The sequence below is a fragment of the Amphiura filiformis genome, chromosome 17, assembly GCF_039555335.1.
Source record: "Amphiura filiformis chromosome 17, Afil_fr2py, whole genome shotgun sequence".
Lineage (NCBI taxonomy): Eukaryota > Metazoa > Echinodermata > Ophiuroidea > Amphilepidida > Amphiuridae > Amphiura > Amphiura filiformis.
Genome location: NC_092644.1, coordinates 49,554,900 through 49,572,132, shown reverse-complemented (window position 1 = coordinate 49,572,132; position 17,233 = coordinate 49,554,900). Strand labels below are relative to the sequence as shown.

General features: G+C 36.7%; 1 protein-coding gene across 1 annotated transcript; it reads right to left on the bottom strand.

Annotated features, from left to right (window-relative positions):
- Positions 1-8,736: 8,736 nt before the first annotated feature.
- LOC140137914 (uncharacterized) lies at positions 8,737-13,833 on the bottom strand. Its single transcript, XM_072159720.1, has 4 exons — positions 13,714-13,833; positions 11,793-11,907; positions 11,062-11,385; positions 8,737-9,554 (listed from the first exon to the last, which is right to left on the bottom strand). The coding sequence occupies exons 2-4, from the start codon at positions 11,889-11,891 to the stop codon at positions 8,946-8,948; spliced, it is 1,032 nt and encodes a 343-aa protein (XP_072015821.1). The 5' UTR covers positions 11,892-11,907; positions 13,714-13,833; the 3' UTR covers positions 8,737-8,945.
- Between the last annotated feature and the right edge of the window lie 3,400 nt (positions 13,834-17,233).

Below are 17,233 nucleotides of genomic sequence, written 5' to 3'. Positions count from 1 at the left end.
ATACTAGTATCTGATACTATATAGTATCGGAATAGTACCCGCTTTCAGCTGGCGCCAATCCATGTCACATGACTAATTAGAATAACTGCCATATCGGTTGGAGCCAAATTGCTATACAGGCAAGGAATGAGTTCCTCTGATTCAAAGGATAATATATACTGTTGTACACGGAATGTACAGTGTGTTCTATTTCTGGGCTTCACAATACAGGTATGGTTGTATTGGGTGACAGTTTTTGAACAGAACTTTATATTTTATCTAAATTTAGTATAAGCTTAAGAACATCGTACAATGTAGGCTATATCAAACCACGGAGTATGTTGAATTCTGCACCCAAGACAAAATGGTGCTCAATGCATGCAATAAATGTGAATGTGTATATTATATTTTTTTAGCATGCAATTGAGCATTCATAATGTACATTTTCAATTGCTTTGTGCCACAAATTTCAATGCTGCATGTATGTACAATAATCAATTGCTACACATTTCACATTTAATGTATGTACAACTATAATCATTTGAAATTTTCCAGTGACCTTGTCCATATACCATGTAAATCTCTGGACATATCTCTATGACCATATTTGGGCAAAACAATTTACATGCGAAACAAATAGTATCAGACACTATCCCGATACTAGTATCAGGTACTATCCCGTTACTAGTATCGGACACTATTCAGTAGGATCAAAATATGACACAGCTACCCCTAACCCCAAAAAAATTGCAACAGAAGCTTTTTTGGTATTTTCTTGCAGTATAAGGTCTAATGAATAACATATCAAAAGTTTACAAAAATTCAACTTGGGCGAGAGGTCCAACAGTGACGTAATCAAAATGGCCGCCAAAAGCTGGAAAAATACCCATTAATCTACTGATTTCATCCATTTTTCACTCGTTTTTGTGGGTTCCACTGCTGACAACCTTGTTCAGATGTACATTACTGGATTTAGTAATGAATCTTTATATTGTGGTATTCAGATTGATCGATTTTACAGCCATAATGAATTTCAAAATGGCCGCCAGTTTGGTATTTTGGCATATGAAATCAAATCATGCACGTAATTGTAAGGCGAAACTTAAAGCGTTGGATTTTCTAAAATAGCCAATATCCTTTGCACCCATATTCCCATTAAATTTTCTATAGAGGTAGACATACGAACCAAATTAGCAGCAACAGCGAATTTCAAAATGGCCGCCATTTTGGTATGTTAGCTTATTGACTTAAATTATGCACATATTGCAACTTGAAACTTAAAGCGACATAAATTCTAAAATAACCAACATCCTATGTACCAATAGTACCATTAAAATTATACTTTTAAGTAGGCATACATTGTATGTACCAATTTGGAGCCATATAGCATTTCAAAATGGCTGTCAGCTATAATCACCATTATAAAAATCAATATGTTGCTTACAGTATATTCTTGAAGTAAACAAAATTCATCTTGCTATTCCACGATGCGATGCCTTTGTTTACAGTGGTATACATCGACCACATGTATGTTGTAATTAGTTATCATCATCATCTGAGAATAGTTCCTGATCCATGTCCTCACATTAGCCTATGTGTGCACATGCTCCAGTGCAATTGAGTCCATTCTTTCTGCAGCTACATTTCATTGTGATGCATTCTGTAGAACAATTGCATCGAATCATCTTCAGTAATGATTCTGGCGCTGGACTTCTTTTCATCATGAATGGAACAAATTTGTCACCTTGAAGAATCCATCCCCAGTCAATTGGATGCATACCATCACTTTTACACATCCACTGCATGACCTATAGATACATATTCCTGGAGTGATGCTTGGCAGCAGAGGTTGTGGGTGGAAGTCTTTCAGGTTAAACGAAGCTCTTTGCTGTGCATTTTTTTTGTTGAAAAGAAACCGGCAGCGTAAGGATTCCAAAGACTCTGATTGCTGACCATTAAACAGGGACACCATTGCTTTGCAGCCTTCACTTAATACATATTCTTGATCCATATTGGGAGTGCGAAATGCCTTGGAACAAACTTGTAATACAGGATGACCATTGATGGTTTTGTTAAATACAGACTTGCCTACCACAAATATTCTTGAAGTAGTGTCACAACCTGAAAACGCATGGGCCAACAACAAATCCGAACATATGTCATAACTGAGTAAGCGGTTCGGAACCTTGATATCATATACATATAGTTTATCATTGTCAGACCGAAAGTACAAGTCCTTACAGTCCTTTTCTGCATAATGAAGAAGTAATACCAACAGATGTGTCTTCTCCAATTAGGGTTGTTAACTTAAATGATGCCATTGCGACTGTTGCTTTCACTGTATCAATATCGGCATCTCCATCAGCGTGGATCAGATGACATCCTTTCTGTTCCATACAGTCCCCAATGTATCAATCAAAGACAACCGTGGCCTTGCCATAGTGATCAAATGTGAAAGATGCATAATTATCAGAAGAGAACTCCATCAAGAACATAGTGATCACTCAGTCCTTGGAACTGTCTCAGGGGCATCACCCTCTGATAAGTGAGTCACATGCAAAACCAGTTCAAAGTAGGTAAACAAAATGGAAGGACATGCTGACTTTTCATATAGCTACAAACGGAAGGCTAGAGTCAAGACCCTTGCATCTGCACGGACTGTCAAGGTCACTGATGACCAAACCATTGATCCAGCTCTGTTGTTTCAAAAGTTTCTGGTTTCCAGATAAAGCACCACTACTACAAGTCATACAGGATCATGTGTCCTCATCAGAGGCTGATGGCCCTGAGGTAGTTCTAAGGACTGATCACTATGTTCTTGATGGAGATTCTCTTCTGCATCGCTTGAAGTGGACAGAAGGAAGCACCTATAGTTCCCTTGCTGATATAATTAATACATCTTTCACATTAATTTTGATCACTATGGCAAGGCCACGGTTGTCTTTGAGAGATACACTGGTGGACAAAACACAAAGGATAACACGAATCAGCGCTGCAAAGAGTCGGGTTGCAAATAAGGTAGACATATCAGATGCTGGCAATTTGCTGGCAAAAAAAATGATCTGAACAAACAGACACTCATTAAACTAACTGGGGTGCGTATGCAACAGAAAGGATGCCATGTGATCCACGCTGAAGGATATGCATATGTTCCGAAGCGCTTACTCAGTGATGACATTTGTTCGGATGTGTTGTTTGCCCATGCGTTTTCAGGTTACAACACTACTTCAAGAATATTTGGGGTAGGCATGAAGTCTGTAGTGCACAACATTATCAATGGTGATCCTGTATGGATCAAGAATATATAGAAAGTGAAGGCTGCAAAGCAACGGTGTCCTTGTTTAATGGTCAGCAATCAGAGTCTTTGGAATCCTTATGCTGCAGGTTTCTTTCCAAAAAAGTTTGCCCAGCAGAGAACTTTGTTAAACCTGAAAGACTTCCACCCACAGCCTCTGCTGCAATGCTTAACTCTTGGAGAACGTACATCTATATCTGACTGGGGATGGATCGTTTAAGGTGACACATTTGTTCCATTCATGTTAGAAAGAATTCCAGCACGAGAATCATTGCTGAAGATGACTCCATGCAATTGTTCTACAGGATGCATCACAAAGAAATGTAGCTGCAGAAAGAATGGACCCAATTACACTGAAGTATGTGGACACATAGGCTATATATGTAAGAATATGGATCAAGAACTTTTCTGAGATGATGATGATAATGATGAGGATGATGATGATGATGATGATGATGATGATGATGATGATGATGATGATGATGATGATGATGATGATGATGATGAGGATGATGATGATGATGATGATGATGACAACTAATTCCAACATACATACAATGTGGTCGATGAATACTACTGCAAACAAAGGAATCGCATCGTGGTAAATATGGCTCCCAAATTGGTACATATGCCTACTTAAAGTATAATATTAATGTTGGTTATTTCAGAATTTCTGTCGCTTTAAGTTTCAAGTTACAATACGTGCATAATTTAACTCAATAAGCCAACATACCAAAATGGCGGCCATTTTGAAATTCACTCTTGCTGCCAATTTGGTTTGTATGCCTACCTCTATATAAATTTGAATGGGAATATATGTGCAAAGGATATTGGCTATTTTAGAAAATCTAACGCCTTAAGTTTTGCCTTACAATTACGTGTATGATTTCACTTCATAAGCCAAAATACCAAAATGGCAGCCATTTTGAAATTAATTATGGCTGTCAAATTGCTCCATCTGAATACCACAATTTAAAGATTCATTACTACATCTAGTAATGTACTTCTGAACAAGGTTGTTACCAGTGGAACCCACAATAACGAGTGAACAATGGATACAATTAGTTGATTAATGGGTATTTTCCAGCTTTTGGCGGCCATTTTGATTACGTCACAGTTGGACCCCTCGCCCAAGTTGAATTTTTGTAAACTTTTGATATGTTATTTATTAGACCTTATACTGCAAGAAAATACCAAAAATCCTTCTGTTGCAATTTTTTTGGGTCCTGTGGTAACTTTACTCTATGAGATACTATTTATCAGTGTCTCCCAGTAACAGTATCGGATACTATCCCGATACTATATGTCCATATATGGACAAAAAATTTGCATGTGAAACATATCCGGATACTATACCGATACTAATATCCCACTAGGTAGCGGGTACTATTCCGGTATTAGTATCAGATACTATCCCGATACCTATTATATTTTGATATGGGAACACATAGCGTTTTAGGGAAAAGGTTTAAATGTTGGGTTAAACAAAGGGTATGAAAACGTTTTAATAATATTAATAAAACATTTTTGAAACGTGATGCAAAACATTCTAACAAAATGTTAGTTAACTTATAATGTTATTTAACATATTTTGCAACGAAAATTTGCCTAAAATATTTTACAAGAACCTTCTAAAAACGTATTCATAATCTTTATACATGTATAACCCGACATTTAAATGTTATTAAAACGTTTTAAATAAACGTTTGAAGAACATCATTGTACTTGATGGTTATAGATATTTAAAACTACGTATACAAGTATAAGTTGTAAAAGAATTTTTAAACGTTTCAACATCCTTAACTAAAACCTTTGTGGATTCCCAGTCAGTGTTAGGCGAGATTCTGTTTTATGCTCTGCAACAGTCACACCATCCAATCGCTCACAAACTAAATGTTATCGGGACATTATTTCAAAGACCTGAAATCGCGGTGACAGACCCAGAGGAAGGAAGTTGAGTATAAGTCTGCTTTAGGACATTGCGGATATCACAATTAGACTTTCAGTCTAGCCAAAGCCAAGGACAAGCATAAGAACATTCCTGACCCTCCTACTAGAAACGCCAACCATGTAGAGGGTAAGAAATCGCCAACTTCCCTCGACCTCGTATATAGAGGGATTGTCGCAGAAACTCCCAACACATTTTTAAATCCTATGGTGTTGCTACAAGCTTCAGACCCCACAATACGCTGCGGAAACTGAGTCTGTTATTCTCACCTAATGAGCCTCAATAATCAGGCGTGGATTATGAGATCCCCTGTGGCGAGTGTACAAGTCCGTCCCGAAGTCCGTACATCGGCCAGACAGGTAGAAAAGTCGGTGATAGACTGAAGGAGCAAAAGTCAAATGCCCCCAGTCGCAAACTCTCTGCTGTTGCAGAGTATAAAACATAATCTCGCCACAACATAGAATGGGAATCCACAAAGGTTTTAAGCAAGGATGATTAATAGAATTTAGTTTTATAGTTCATATCAAGAAAAAATCGCCAGAACTAAATCGCGATCATGGACTGCAATTGCGAACCTTATACAACGCCCTCATTCCTCCAAAAGTCACCAAGGGCAAACAAAAGGCAAGTCCATAACAAAATCATAGGACTTCTTCTGATAAAGATTCAAGGTTAGTTGAATTCGTTGTGCTGAAAGTCACTTTAAACTTTAAGAGATTGTTCATCACTAGTACTTCATGTAAAACAATTGTTTTCAAAACTTGGAAACGTATTTACTGTAATGAGTTGTGATATTCACATAATTTTATAAGCACTATAAAAGGTTAGGGCAAAAGCTTTAAAATGTACATATGCATAATAACTGAATTTGAATTAGCAATGCATTCAAAAGTAACATATACAGTTAAGTACATTAAGATTATATTTAAAAGTGACATGTGCAATTAAGTACATAAGGAACAATTAGCATGGGTAGGCCTCTATACATGATAGATATACAGAACTTATATGCAAGTATAGATATACAGAACTTATATGCAAGTATAGATATACAGAACTTATATGCAAGTATAGATATACAGAACTTATATGCAAGTATAGATATACAGAACTTATATGCAAGTATAGATATACAGAACTTATATGCAAGTATAGATATACAGAACTTATATGCAAGTATAGATATACAGAACTTATATGCAAGTATAGATATACAGAACTTATATGCAAGTATAGATATACAGAACTTATATGCAAGTATAGATATACAGAACTTATATGCAAGTATAGATATACAGAACTTATATGCAAGTATAGATATACAGAACTTATATGCAAGTATAGATATACAGAATTTATATGCAAGTATAGATATACAGAACTTATATGCAAGTATAGATAATTATACAGAACTTATATATGCAAGCATTGGGATATATTTTATCCTCGGGAGAAAATAATGGTCATAGGGCCCTTTATTAATGCGCATATTGTTTCCTGTAGGTGGAGTGAAAACCTAAAATGCAAAACACAGTTTTATGTTTTTATGTTATTTTTACAGACAGAATTTATGATAACATGTGCCTAAATTACAAAAATTCATTAATCTGAGCAGAGTAGGTTAGATATGAACACTTTTAGGGAAATTATCAATTCATTTTTGTAGGATTTTATTGATATCATATAGCTTGTAAATAATATGTAACAAAAACAATTTTCAAGTAAATTTTTTCATTATTGTTTTGCTTAAACATACAATCTTTTCTGAATATCTCAACAACAACATCAAAATACCCAAATATGCTCTCAACCAACGAAATGTGCCGACCTGTAAGAAACAAACTTGTCTTTTTTGCTTTTTAAAAAACTTTTATAGTACAAGTACAAAGGGAGCAAATTAACACGAGAGGGAAGGCTTTAAAAAAATGAATATGCAGAACCTTATATGCAAGTATTATTTAAAAATAGTTTTAAATTTTGAAATGTACTTTAAATTTGATAATTTGAAATGCCTCTTTGTGTCCTGTCGAGTTCACTAAGGCCTTCAACAGGATCAACCATAATGTAATGTAGCAATCAATAAACTTGGTATTGGAGTTTGTCAAACAACGTCATTTGTATTTTTTTATTAACCACACCTAAAACTGTTCATATCCAGGGTAAGTCGTCTGCTTCTCGTCAAGAGTGGGGTCGTGTCATTAGCATGCGTAAAGGGGGTGACCAACTCCCCCACTTTCGTCATTCATTCGGGGGAAAGCGGAACCAGTCTTGGGAAATGCATATAGTCGGGGGAGATTTACACCCCCCCCAGTTTTTCAGACAGTCGGTGGAGGTGCACCTAATTTGTGGAAATGTACCTGGTCTGGGGAAATGTATGGCGAAAAAAATTCCATTTGACCCAAACTCCCATGCCCCCCTGAGAATCAAATGGTGCGTCCCTAAAAACTTGACCCTAAGCGAGATTATGTGTGTATATTCCATCAATGACTCGTAACACCATAGAGATTTTCACAATAAATTGGTATATTTTGAGATGCAATTTTTGATTCTGAACGTTTTGTTACAGTTCATATTTACCCTTATTAAATGAGTATTTTTGTATGGCCATCGGTATTGTACAATCTTCCGCTACAAAGCGAGGAAAGGACTGGCAACACCAGGTACCGCTGTATCAGAGTTTTATAATTTGAAGACAATGCTGAAGAAAATCCTTTAGGGCGGTGTGGTTAGTGGACTTTCGAGGTTACGCTTTCTTGAGCGAACGAAGATTAAGTGTAGTCACCGCCTTGTAACTCGTCGGATTAAGGGACGTACCATTTGATTTCCATGGGAGCATGGTAGTTTGGATGGGCCGAATTTTGTTTGTTTGTTTTGTTTTCCTTCGGAGGCGAAATGTTTATTTTTTCAATTTTAATGTATATCTTTATGCAGAATGCAGAGTTGGGTGGGGGAATGGGTTTTTTTCCTGATCAGGGGGCAAATTTTATTTTTTCAAAAACTCCAATGATCCCCTGGAAATCAAATGGTGCGCCCCTAATATGGAGTGGTTGTCTCAGAAACTCTAGCCTATTTTAAGACCTACGGTGTTGCTACATGTAAAAGCTTCAGACCACACAATACGCCGAGGAAACACAATACGCGTTGGTCTCACTTAAGGATCAAACGGCAACAGAGAAAAAAAATCAGTTTTGGTTTACAAGGTTCCTGAGCACATTTTAATTCGGCCAGACAAGTAAACAGCTCGAATATAGACTTGAAAGGTAAAAGCAGCTAAAAGTCAACTGCTCCAGCCGCAAACCCACAAAGGTTTTAGACAAGGATGATAAAGAGTACCCCCGTTTAATGAGGGAGACCATCCAAATTAAGAAGAAAAAATCGCCACAACTAAAAGTTATACAACACCTTTATTTGACCAAAAGTCACCAATGGTCAACAAAAGGGCAAGTCCAACACAACGTCATAGGAATTTTTTTAATGAAGATGTGTGTCACACATCAAAAGGTCACACATTTAAGGTTAGTTGAGTTTGTTGTGCTGTAAATGAATTTAAACGTTTAGAATGTGTTTATCTGTTTATCACCAGCACATAAGAACTTACATTCGAGAACATAAATTATTCCTTTGTTTAGAAATGTGGTCTCTTTACAAGTGTAGAGATACTTTGTTTACTGATTCATTATGATGTCTGATGGCAATATTCAAGCATAGTCAAAAAGGGTGACATTACACGGTGCTATCCATAATTGCAATTATGGTAGTCTTTAATGGTTCGTAATCTTTCACGTTTCCCTTTGATGTCGCTCCATTGTCGTGAACATACCACTGGTCAAACATCTTGGTTAAACTACACATCACAATTGCTTGACTCTTTCCGGCCTTTTTGATCTGATCAGGACAAAGCATTTTGTCGGGTTTTGATTCGTCAAAGAAGCGCAAAGTAGGTTTTTTAAAATGAGATATATCTGGTGATTTGTACGAACTCAGTGTAAAGAAGATATGCGTGATTTCTTCTGGAAGTATCGATAAATCCACCTTTATGCGATGTTTTCCTTCTTTTCGGACTCTATCTTGTCGATCACCGGAATGATACACTGCTTTACCAGCAAACCCGAGACTCTTGTAATCGGCAACGCCTTGGTACTCTTTGTTACTGAAGATCAAAGCACTGGCATCAAGATAGTCTTTTCCAGCATCAGGCCATCCGAAGAAAAGTTCAAATACGACTTTGGTAAGATTTGGTGGTATTGCGTAAAGGAGGATCATCAGAAATATAGTATCACCAGGTCGTACGCCACACTCGGAGAGAATGTTTGGTTTACCTTGAAGAGAATCCTGGAAAGGAAACAAAATGAATAAAATATGGTTTGATTTATGCATGGTATAGAAAGTGCATTCAGGACACATATTGTTGTCGGCACATTCACATGGTTGTAGGCTCTACCCGGCAAAAGTATCAAGTTGTGGACGATCATTGTAAAACACGTCGTCATGATATCACTACTTTCGGCTGGGGGAGGGGCACTCAAAACGCGTTAAAATGTTTTTTTTTGTTGAGCACGTCACGCGCGTGACGCGTTAAGGAGGCAAAAAACGCTGCTTTTCACGAAAAGGGGTAGTTTTAAAATCATCTGTAACGCACTTAGAGCCGGAATTCCCCGTAGTAATAACTAGTATTTGCCGGTTATGTTTAATTTCATGTTGCGCTGGAAACTGATGTTCACAGTATCCTCCAGGGCCGAGAGTGATATGCAAATATATTTCATGACGTGTTACGTATGGTTTTAACCATGGATATCGTAGTTCCATGTGCATATTAATTTTATGACGTCATATAAATTTTGTTTGAGTAGAACTGCTTATTATCATGATGATGGGAATATAAACATCTCAAAAAAAGTAACTAACCCCCCTTAAATAATGACCATTATTCAAAAACGGGTGATTGTATTACAGATCTGTAAAATGCGTTGGAAGCAGAATTTATTTCTGCACTTTTTGACACCTCATTTGTAGCAATTGACTAAATATTGACGTCACAGCGTACATTTAAATCAGTGTAGCCCAAAATTTGAAAGTTGCAGTAAATTCTATTGATTTTGCATTCAGTGTAATGGATCGAAATCGTGTAAGATACCTGAGTGTTTTTGTTTTGTAATAATTTGTATGTAAGTGCAACTGTCAAATCTGGACCTCACTACATTAAATTGACCGGTGTTTTATTGTTTTCTGGGCTATCGTATCAAATGAGGTGTCAAAATGCGCAGAAATAAATTCTGCATCCAACGCATTTTACAGATTTGTAATACATATAGCCCCTTTTAAAATAATGGCTATTATTTAAGGGGGTTAGTTACTTTTTTGAGATGTTTAGTTCAGTAGACAAACGCAAAATCGTGTGTACTCGCTGATTTTACAAAATTTTAAAAGATTTTCATTACTTCATAGATTATTGTAATGCCCCAGCTACTCTCTCGATTACTTAAAGAACCATTCAGTGATCCCAGCGCAAGTGAAAAAAAATTGTTTATAAATTGCCTAAAAGTGAAGGATAAGTCATTCAAATTGTCATTTGGTATTTTTGAAGAAAACAGCAGTCTCAACGAAGTTAAAACCAAACTTAGGGTGCCGAATTTGGAATCGAATACGGCGTGAATACTGTCGGAGTTGCCTCTATATCGCTGTAAATTACGCTGTATATTGGTATTTTCCGCGTTCCACTGACACCAACATTATACTGCAAACTTGTCGCAAACACCAAGTGGGAAAAAAGACACTTCAACTTCCTGAAATGATCTTAATCTGCGTGTACATGTTGCATTTACTATAATTTTAAACTGACCTTTATTTCTTGCCCTTTGAAAACCAGGCACTGCTTCTTGATGTCTAGTTTCATTTGCTTTTCAATTTCACATTTCACTTGATGTACAGTCAACAAGGCATGTTGGTATGGGATGTTAATAGTCACTCCATCTAATCGTTTAATAATAAGATGGGCAGCGTCAGGTATGGTAACTGAAGAAGACGGATGTACTTCAGGAAATAGCGCATCCAACTCTATATAGCACATGCGTAACTTGGATTCATCGATTTCTTTGTCACATGAGGTAAATGAACATTTGCGTTTGGTTTCCTTGGCAAAGCTTTCAGCATGAGCGGTTACACACTAGAAAAGGAAACAAAAATAAACTTTGTTGCAATTTATATATTTTATACCATGATATTTAGGCCCTGGGATACAAACCGAAACCCTCCCCCTCTGGGAGACAACTTTTTGTTTTGTTAACCTTACCCATATGGAAATTGGAATCAGGTTGTCTGCAAAAATGTCAACACTGGGTCAAGCGGTGAGGGCTCCTTTTTTCAAAATAGCCGCCAGAATCCCTTATAATGGCATTTTAATAGCAATTTGAAGTCATTGTGAGATTTTTTATATTTAATTTTCTTTGCAAACATGGTGTAATATTGACTCAGGGCTATTTTTGCACCATCTCTTAGTTCTTTACATACCGTGACCATCAACGAAATCAATACAAAAATTTGAAAATCTGACAGCTTGGTATAGCAACTTACCCTTAAGCAATGAAGTGGAGCGTGGTCACAATCTTCATTGAGCGTAAATGAAGGAAACTCTTTGGACAGCTTCTTCTTTCGACATTTCAAACATTCCATGATGGTAGATAAATGTCTTAAACGGAATCATAAACATAAACCTATGTATTAAATAATGTAATGCGAAATAATGTTCACCATTACGTCACGGCAAACGTGCAACCGTAAATAGAACATTTCAGGCTGTCATGGTTATGATAACACCTGGTAGTGCCTGGTTCTTCCCAGGGGCTTGAATTGTTGCCAAAACAATCCAGGCTACATGTAGAAAATGAACGTTGTATTTCATTGCATACAGCCGTTCTCTATGACATTGAAATAAAACATTATTATCAATATAACCGAACCAATCAATTTTTATTTAGTTATTTTTGATATGTGTTACAAAACAAACATTTACAGTCAATATAACTGTATTTGGGCAGAAGTGCTGTTAAAGGCGCCCAATTAAGGCAAATTTGGGTGTTCTTGGTGAAAAAATGGTGTACTGATGGGTGGCAAAAACAGGAAAAAGTAGGTGTCGAGAAATTCAGCATCCGAGAGTCTACGTGGCACATCCCCGTACAAAATGTTTTGAAGACACCCCCCGGACTAATGCAGTACTTAAAGCCATATTATAACGCCCTCAATTCTTTTTAAATTCTGATACTCTGCAAAAATCAAGACTTTAGGTGCTGTAGTTTTTTCAAAATCCGAGATTTTGAATAAAAACCAGGAACTCTCGTTTTATTATTACGATGGAAATATTAGTCGAACACGTATGCGATATTCATAACACATAAACACACCCCGTACACGGCTTGCGGTACACACATACACACACACCCCCATCAGAGTGTCGGTCGTACCGTATTATAACCGCTGGAGTAACATGCATTGGTGCTAGTAGTAAATTCCAATTTTCTTTGCTATACCTCAGACCGTCCTCAGTTGTTCGGCTCAGAATTAAAAGGAGACATATCTGACAGTAAAACCTGACATTTTATGGAAAATAAAATAATACTAATCAATTTTACAGAAATGTTATAATATGGCTTTAATATGGTCTGATTTTCCATAGCATCTGCACAATCTACAGCGGTAACTGTCGATATCGCGATTGCATGAGCATTTGTTGTTGCAATAATGCCAATCGATAAAGGCTGCACGTACATGTCACGTTAAAGGGACATTCACATATTAGAGACCAGTTCGCAAGGTCTCTATTATTTGAGCTGGGGTATAATGAATGGTTTTGGATGTCCTATTTTGGCTTTCGGATATAATGCATTCCTAATTCATAAATTAAACATGAAATTCCTTTTCACATCTTTAGCATTTTTCATTAGATGATATTAAAAGTGCACATTGCATTGCATACAACGGGTACCACAGTTAACGTATTATGGATCATTAAATTAGGCGCTATTTTGACAAGATCTATGTGACATTTCAGATTGAGCTTGTATTTAAAGCATGTATATGAAGCAAAATGTGTGCAATTTGATTTAATTCTAAATCAATCTCTTAATATTCTTCAACTATTTTACTTTAAAGGAGGGTGGTCCGATTTCATGACATGCTATTAAATTTTTCAACATGGATTGAATGACCTTGACCCAGTTGCGCGTAGCGTATAAGAATCTTAGAGTCGTCTCAACGAGCAAATTTGCTCGATCTATTATATCATAATATGACAAAATGCTGGACCGAAATACGACCAAATTTGACATGTCTTTCTTTTATTTTGGCCTCTTTAACACCAAAATCCACACGTGATTATGAGATAATTTAACTAATTTTAGAGCACACCTCGCACAATTATCCCGTTTAGAGTCCTTTCTGAATATCATCTTTTAACTATTAAAGGAAGTTGTTAATAAATCTGACAGTATATACTTACATATCCCATAGAGAAATAACAACGGTTACATGAGCATTTGTTGTCGCAATAACGCCGGGTAAAAGCAGTTAATCACCATTCACCGTATTCATGATAATTCAAAATCAATGAACTTTGGATAAGCGTGATCGATACACTAATGAACCCTTTACAGACATGGCATGATCATGTGACGTACACAGGCCCTAGATTTCCAGGGTTCAAGTTTATTCATAAATTATAGCATTGTATGGAAAACGGTTATTCCATTTTCAAATCGGTGATTTCGTTTGTAGTTTGGTAGACAAAATCACATCTTCTTAGGTTGTTTACCTACACAGTGATACTATATGTAGCGGGTAATGTTTAAGGAAATCAAAATATCCTTGTGCAATGTTGTAACACAGTAACACACATCCATTTCTGTTAGTTGTTTTCGATGATCACTACAGACTCCCGAAATTAGTAATATAATCAACGTTGTCTGTATATATAAAGAGGACGACACGTAGACTAATACAGACCATTGTGCAGGAAACATGAGCGTTAATGGAAATACGAACAACAGTTAGCAAACCTAAATATTGATTAATTTTGTGTCCTCTATAAACTATCTCTATTGTGGTGTAAATTTATGAGGAAACATGGCTTCAGATACTTCTGCTAGAGAGGTAAGTCTTAATATTATCTAATATTACGTATCTTTATCTTTATTGATTTAAACATTTAGCATTATTTAAAAGACGTCCATTATTTATAGTGTGTCTCGTCTGAACTTCAGGGTAACAACATGTTGGATTTCGCAGTGGCAGATTGCGTTTACGCGGTTTCGTCGCCAGCGTATGGAAAAATCGCCGTATGTATACGTCCCCCGAGATTGGATTAGCATTACTCATAGCGTTACTCTCAGCTTGAGATGACGCACGCCATAAATTATATCAGGCGGTTTCCGCCAGGGGCGTAGCCAGCTTTCTTGGTCAGGAGGGCAAAATAAAATTTGGGGGCACAGACGAAAAAAATTGCAGTTGCATCATACTCGTACATATACCGGTTTTGATTTTAGAGAGGCTTTATTGGGACGATATGCGTATTTTACACTATTTTCGCCAGATTTTTGCCCATGATCGGGATGAAAAGGGCTTTATTGTGACAATTATTTTACACTATTTTGGCCCATGATCGGGTGAATTTTGGTGGAAAAACTGCACTGGTTACCGGTCACAAAACGTATTCAATTTAAGATATGTCTTCATGTTTACAAATGTCTCAATGACTGTGGTCCTGAATATCTTGCCAACTTACTTGCTCACATAAATCGTCCTTCAACGGCTCCGGTTACACGGTCTGCAACAGACAAGACTCTTCTTGCAATACCATTTAGTAAGAAATGTATAGGTGAACAAGCCTTCTCTGTTGCAGGCCCATCACTTTGAACTCACTTCCGCAGCATGTAAGAAATGCCGGCTCAATTGCAGTTTTCAAAAACTCTTGAAAACTCATTTGTTTTAATCTGAATTTGTATTTTTGCTTTGTATTATATTTCATGTGGTATTATTTGTTGTATTTTGTATGGCGCCTTGATCATAATGGATATTGCGCCTTATAAGAATTTAATGTATGTATGTATGTAAAAGGGGCTCCTTGCCCCTTTTCTTTTCCTTTGCCCTTCATATTTTCCCTTTCATTTTTTGACAGAGGGGCACTTTTTTCTTTCGTTTTTTGTCGGGGGGGGGGGCACTCTGCCCCTTTGCCACCCCACTGGCTACGCTACTGGTTTCCGCCTGATACGGTAAAGCAGGAACTCTCGTTTTATTATTACGATGGAAATATTAGTCGAACACGTATGCGATATTCATAACACATAAACACACCCCGTACACGGCTTGCGGTACACACATACACACCCACCCCCATCAGAGTGTCGGTCGTACCGTATTATAACCGCTGGAGTAACATGCATTGGTGCTAGTAGTAAATTCCAATTTTCTTTGCTATACCTCAGACCGTCCTCAGTTGTTCGGCTCAGAATTAAAAGGAGACATATCTGACAGTAAAACCTGACATTTTATGGAAAATAAAATAATACTAATCAATTTTTACAGAAATGTTATAATATGGCTTTAATATGGTCTGATTTTCCATAGCATCTGCACAATCTACAGCGGTAACTGTCGATATCGCGATTGCATGAGCATTTGTTGTTGCAATAATGCCAATCGATAAAGGCTGCACGTACATGTCACGTTAAAGGGACATTCACATATTAGAGACCAGTTCGCAAGGTCTCTATTATTTGAGCTGGGGTATAATGAATGGTTTTGGATGTCCTATTTTGGCTTTCGGATATAATGCATTCCTAATTCATAAATTAAACATGAAATTCCTTTTCACATCTTTAGCATTTTTCATTAGATGATATTAAAAGTGCACATTGCATTGCATACAACGGTACCACAGTTAACGTATTATGGATCATTAAATTAGGCGCTATTTTGACAAGATCTATGTGACATTTCAGATTGAGCTTGTATTTAAAGCATGTATATGAAGCAAAATGTGTGCAATTTGATTTAATTCTAAATCAATCTCTTAATATTCTTCAACTATTTTACTTTAAAGGAGGGTGGTCCGATTTCATGACATGCTATTAAATTTTTCAACATGGATTGAATGACCTTGACCCAGTTGCGCGTAGCGTATAAGAATCTTAGAGTCGTCTCAACGAGCAAATTTGCTCGATCTATTATATCATAATATGACAAAATGCTGGACCGAAATACGACCAAATTTGACATGTCTTTCTTTTATTTTGGCCTCTTTAACACCAAAATCCACACGTGATTATGAGATAATTTAACTAATTTTAGAGCACACCTCGCACAATTATCCCGTTTAGAGTCCTTTCTGAATATCATCTTTTAACTATTAAAGGAAGTTGTTAATAAATCTGACAGTATATACTTACATATCCCATAGAGAAATAACAACGGTTACATGAGCATTTGTTGTCGCAATAACGCCGAGTAAAAGCAGTTAATCACCATTCACCGTATTCATGATAATTCAAAATCAATGAACTTTGGATAAGCGTGATCGATACACTAATGAACCCTTTACAGACATGGCATGATCATGTGACGTACACAGGCCCTAGATTTCCAGGGTTCAAGTTTATTCATAAATTATAGCATTGTATGGAAAACGCTTATTCCATTTTCAAATCGGTGATTTCGTTTGTAGTTTGGTAGACAAAATCACATCTTCTTAGGTTGTTTACCTACACAGTGATACTATATGTAGCGGGTAATGTTTAAGGAAATCAAAATATCCTTGTGCAATGTTGTAACACAGTAACACACATCCATTTCTGTTAGTTGTTTTTGATGATCACTACAGACTCCCGAAATTAGTAATATAATCAACGTTGTCTGTATATATAAAGAGGACGACACGTAGACTAATACAGACCATTGTGCAGGAAACATGAGCGTTAATGGAAATACGAACAACAGTTAGCAAACCTAAATATTGATTAATTTTG